Raw genomic sequence first — 4,036 nt, 5'->3', positions numbered from 1 at the left:
GCCCCAGCAGCCGCCTCTCGAACCCGCTGCTGGCACCGGCCCCAATCACTCCGCACCGTCAGCAGGTGCGAGTGGGGCCAGCGCTGTCAGCGCATGGGAGCGGCAGCAGCAGGAGCAGGGCTGCCGGCAGACAGGGGGACAGGGGGACACGGCAGGAGGGGCCAGGCGGGGGGGCGGAGGATGGGCCAAGACCCGCCCTTGTGCCCACCGCAGCTTCATGGCCCACAGTTCAAGGTGTATGAATTCATGCACTGGGCCCCTAGTGTAGGAATAACAATGTAAGTAAGCTCTATATTGTATCTATGTTATATCTAAGGTGGCATATTTCTTTTTTTAATTTAATTTTATTATTGATAGTATTACAGATGTCCCCCGATCTGAGTGTATTTCTTTATTGTTGGTTTAAAAACTTAAATACTCTTAGGCCCTGGCCAGGTGGCTAAGTTGATTGGAGCATCATCCTATACACCGAAAGTCATGGGTTCGATTCCCAGTCAGGGTACATACACGGGTTTCAGGTTTGATCCCTGGTGGGAGTATGTACGGGAGGCAACCAATCAATGTTTCTCTCTCTCTCTCTCTCTCTCTCTCACAATAAAAACATATCCTCAGATGAAAGTTAAAAGAAAACCACCTTAAATACTCTTAGATATGCTACTATTCAGGAGGACACACTGGTTAACAACTCAGGCTGCTATGAACTCATTTTTGTCAGTTATTTCACACATTTAAGAGGACTGACTGCTCAGATGTGTAACTCCATAAGTGCATGTTCTCCCTCCTCTTTTGGGTGGGGTGGGGTGAGGAATCCAGCTCCCCACTCAGGCTCCTGCATGTCTGATAGCTGAATGGGTCTTAAACACAGTCCCAGAGCCTGCCACTGTCCAGTGAGCAGCTACCATTATGTGGCACCACAGGGCCTGGGTCACCAGCTGTTAACCCGAACCTGCTGTTTCCCCCACTCCTATTCTGGGTGACAGTGCTCCCAGAAGGCCACCCAACACTTAATGACCCACCAGGGAAAAGCATGAGGCCAACAAAATATCAACAAGTATTCTCTCTCCTGGGAGGTAAATTTAGACATATTTTGTTCAATATCTGTTTCATTACAAATGGGACAAAGAGAAAAAAAAATGCAAGTCCTTTGTTTAAACCTACTTAGCAAAATGAAACCTCAGAAAGCAGTCAGCTTAGATTTAAACAAGTTCTACATCAACAAAAGCCGACTCAGAGTTGTGAACAAAAGGAAGTTATTCTTTATTCCAGAAATAGACCTTAGCAAGTCACTGGCTTGGTGCTAATTAGAGAGAAGCAGGGCAGGGTGTGGTCATGCACTGCTTGTTAAAGCACCTAACCCCCATGCCATTCCCCCACCACCGCCTCCACTGAACTGCTTTAGAAACTCCAACCACCTCTAAATTGTATTCAGAGTGGAACTTCGTACATCTGTGTAACCAAAAGATGCTGCTCCACAGCACAGCACCCCAGGCATCTTAATTATATAATTTTACTGGAAAAGCAATTACACTTTGAGCACAAAGCAAGAATCCTGTTTCAATCGGCTTAGACCATCCCACAAAGAACACTTAGTGCAGGCCCGGCGGGCTGTCCACGGCATTCAGGCTGAATGTACTGGGGTCCCACAGTGTTTGTGCCACAAGTCGATGGCCTTGCTCACAATTGCATCTGAGCTGTCCTGGGGAATCTGTGAACAAGCAAACCAGTTTCCGTGAGGTTTCAGTGCTTATAACTTCATCTGCCTCTCTCATTGGGCATAAACCTTACTGCCACAGGAGTTCTCACTGGTTTCCAGAAAGTGATCGCATAAAAGGCTGCTGATGGGATCTCTGCTTCACAGGCCACCTGAGGACATGCTAAGGAACTCAGACGGCCTGGCTCAAATCCTGCACTGCCCACCGAACCGTGTGCACCTGGCCAGGTTACCTAAGCTACGTGGGTTCAGATCCTATCTCTAAAATGGGGGAGATGGTAGGCCCACTCCATAGGGCTGTTACAGGATTACATAAAATAATCCATGAAAAACACTTGCCACAGCCCTGGCACTATTAGCCATTAATTATTATAATGTGAGTAATTTATTCAACACATATGCATGTGGTACTTATCATTTATCGGATCAGTGTTCAAATGGTAATACTGACTGATAAAAATAAAAGAACAGATTTTGGATCCAGTGAAATTCCTCCAGGCATAAGCCTCCTCACTTCTGCCTCTTGCCTGGTTAAAGGTATTCTGAGATACACAGAGGGAAAAGCTGATTCCTTTCCAGCTGTTCTCAACCTGTGGGTCGTGACCCCTTTGGTGGTCGAACGACTCTTTCACAGGGGTCGCCTAAGACCATCCTGCATATCAGATATTTACATTACGATTCATAACAGTAGCAACATTACAGTTATGAAATAGCAACAAAAATAATTTTATGGTTGGGTCACAACATGAGGAACTGTATTTAAAGGGCCAGAAGGTTGAAACCACTGCTTTAGACCCTTCCCAACACGCACTAAGTTTACACGTAAGCACATTAACAAACCCAACTGGGATTCCAACAGCGATGGTAACAGAAACGAAAGGGCTTACAAAATCCCCCGAACACCAGGACTCCTCTTTCATTAGCGAGGATGACTCATTCTAAAGTGACAGGTCTCACCTCTCCCTTTCCTCACAAGCCTCCCAGCAGCCCCACGAGCAGAGTGTCACAGTGACAGTCTCACTGCTCAGACCATTGTCCCCCAAACAGAGGATGCAAACTATAATCCAGTGATCAACTGTAAGCTACACGGTTTCAAGGGGAAATGTTTCTTATAATGTAAAAATATACTGTGTTATTTCCCTGAAATAATTTAATGAATAGGAAAATCCGGCTTGCTAAACGGACTTCCTTTCTGGATTCAAAATGAAATAAAATGAAGCATACTTACGTTTTCCAGAAACTTTGTTATCTTCTCTGAATTGTTCAGTGCCATTACTTTTAGTTTAAAGGTTAATAAAATTTCCACTGCTACAAAAACTAGGATCTTACAGGATCCACTTACAACTTTATCCCAAACCCTACAAAAATGAAGAGATGTACAATCAAATTAGGTGAGGTTAAAATTTGTTTACCTAGACATCTCAAATTACAAAATTAAATCAAAACACTCCTTTTTAAGTATAAGCTTCACAGAAGAGCTATAAAATAATTACTCTGATAATTCCTACATCTCTTATGGTACTGCACTCTATGCTTAGTTATGTATTGTCCTGTAACGCTCTCTGTATTGCCTCTTTGCAGCTACAGTATAACTAACACCTTGGAGGGGAAGGGCCAGGCCTCCAAAATAACCAGAACGACACGTCTGAAACTAGTGCTTTCATTAAACTAGGGACACTGTGTTTGAGTCTCTACTCTTGACTGCCTTCAGCCACTTTCACGATGTCATGATGAAACTAAAAAATACCAATATTTTCTCTTGATTAGGACTTACCACACTCCTGGAAAAAAAAGGCTGTGCCATTATAAACTCCTGGAGACGGTTTCAGATGTACATATTATACATCATCTGACATATTGAGGGCTCTCAATTTTTATAATTGTACTAGAGGCCCGGTGCACAAAAATTTGTGCACTCGGGGGGCGGGGGGAGGGGGGTCCCCCAGCTCGGCCTGTGCCCTCTCCCAGTCTGGGACCCCTCGGGAGATAACGACCTGCTGGCTTAGGCCTGCTCCCGGGTGGCAGAGGGCAGGCCCAATCCCTAAGTGCAGCCCCTGGTCAGGCTCAGAGCAGGGCCGATTGGGGAGTTGGGGCACCGCCCCGTCATGCACAGAGCAGGGCGGATCGGGAGGTTGCAATGCCACCCCCAGTCACGCTCAGGGTAGGGCCGTTTGGGGGGTTGGGGCACCGCCCCCTGTCACACTCAAGGCAGGGTCGATGGGGAGGTTGCGGCGCCACCCCCTGTCACGCACAGAGCAGGGCCAATCAGGGGTTGGGGCACCGCACCCTGTCACTCACAGAGCAGGGCCAATCAGGGGGTTGGGG

At 46.6% G+C, this 4,036-nt stretch overlaps 1 protein-coding gene across 2 annotated transcripts in view; it reads right to left on the bottom strand.

The window, feature by feature from the left end:
* Nucleotides 1-1,534: 1,534 nt before the first annotated feature.
* The window catches only part of TBC1D7 (TBC1 domain family, member 7), a 21,124-nt gene continuing 18,622 nt past the window's right edge, over nucleotides 1,535-4,036 (bottom strand). For both annotated transcript variants that reach the window (XM_005878416.2, XM_005878417.2), the window contains 2 exons: nucleotides 2,940-3,069; nucleotides 1,535-1,705 (listed from right to left, as the gene is read on the bottom strand). In XM_005878416.2, coding sequence (XP_005878478.1) covers nucleotides 1,619-1,705; nucleotides 2,940-3,069 — 217 coding nt within the window. In that variant the 3' untranslated portion in view covers nucleotides 1,535-1,618. The remainder of the gene's footprint in view (nucleotides 1,706-2,939; nucleotides 3,070-4,036) is intronic.

This window comes from Myotis brandtii, unplaced genomic scaffold (genome assembly GCF_000412655.1).
Source record: "Myotis brandtii unplaced genomic scaffold, ASM41265v1 scaffold56, whole genome shotgun sequence".
NCBI lineage: Eukaryota > Metazoa > Chordata > Mammalia > Chiroptera > Vespertilionidae > Myotis > Myotis brandtii.
Note: the sequence above shows the minus strand (reverse complement) of the source record. Positions and strands in the feature narration are given on the sequence as shown.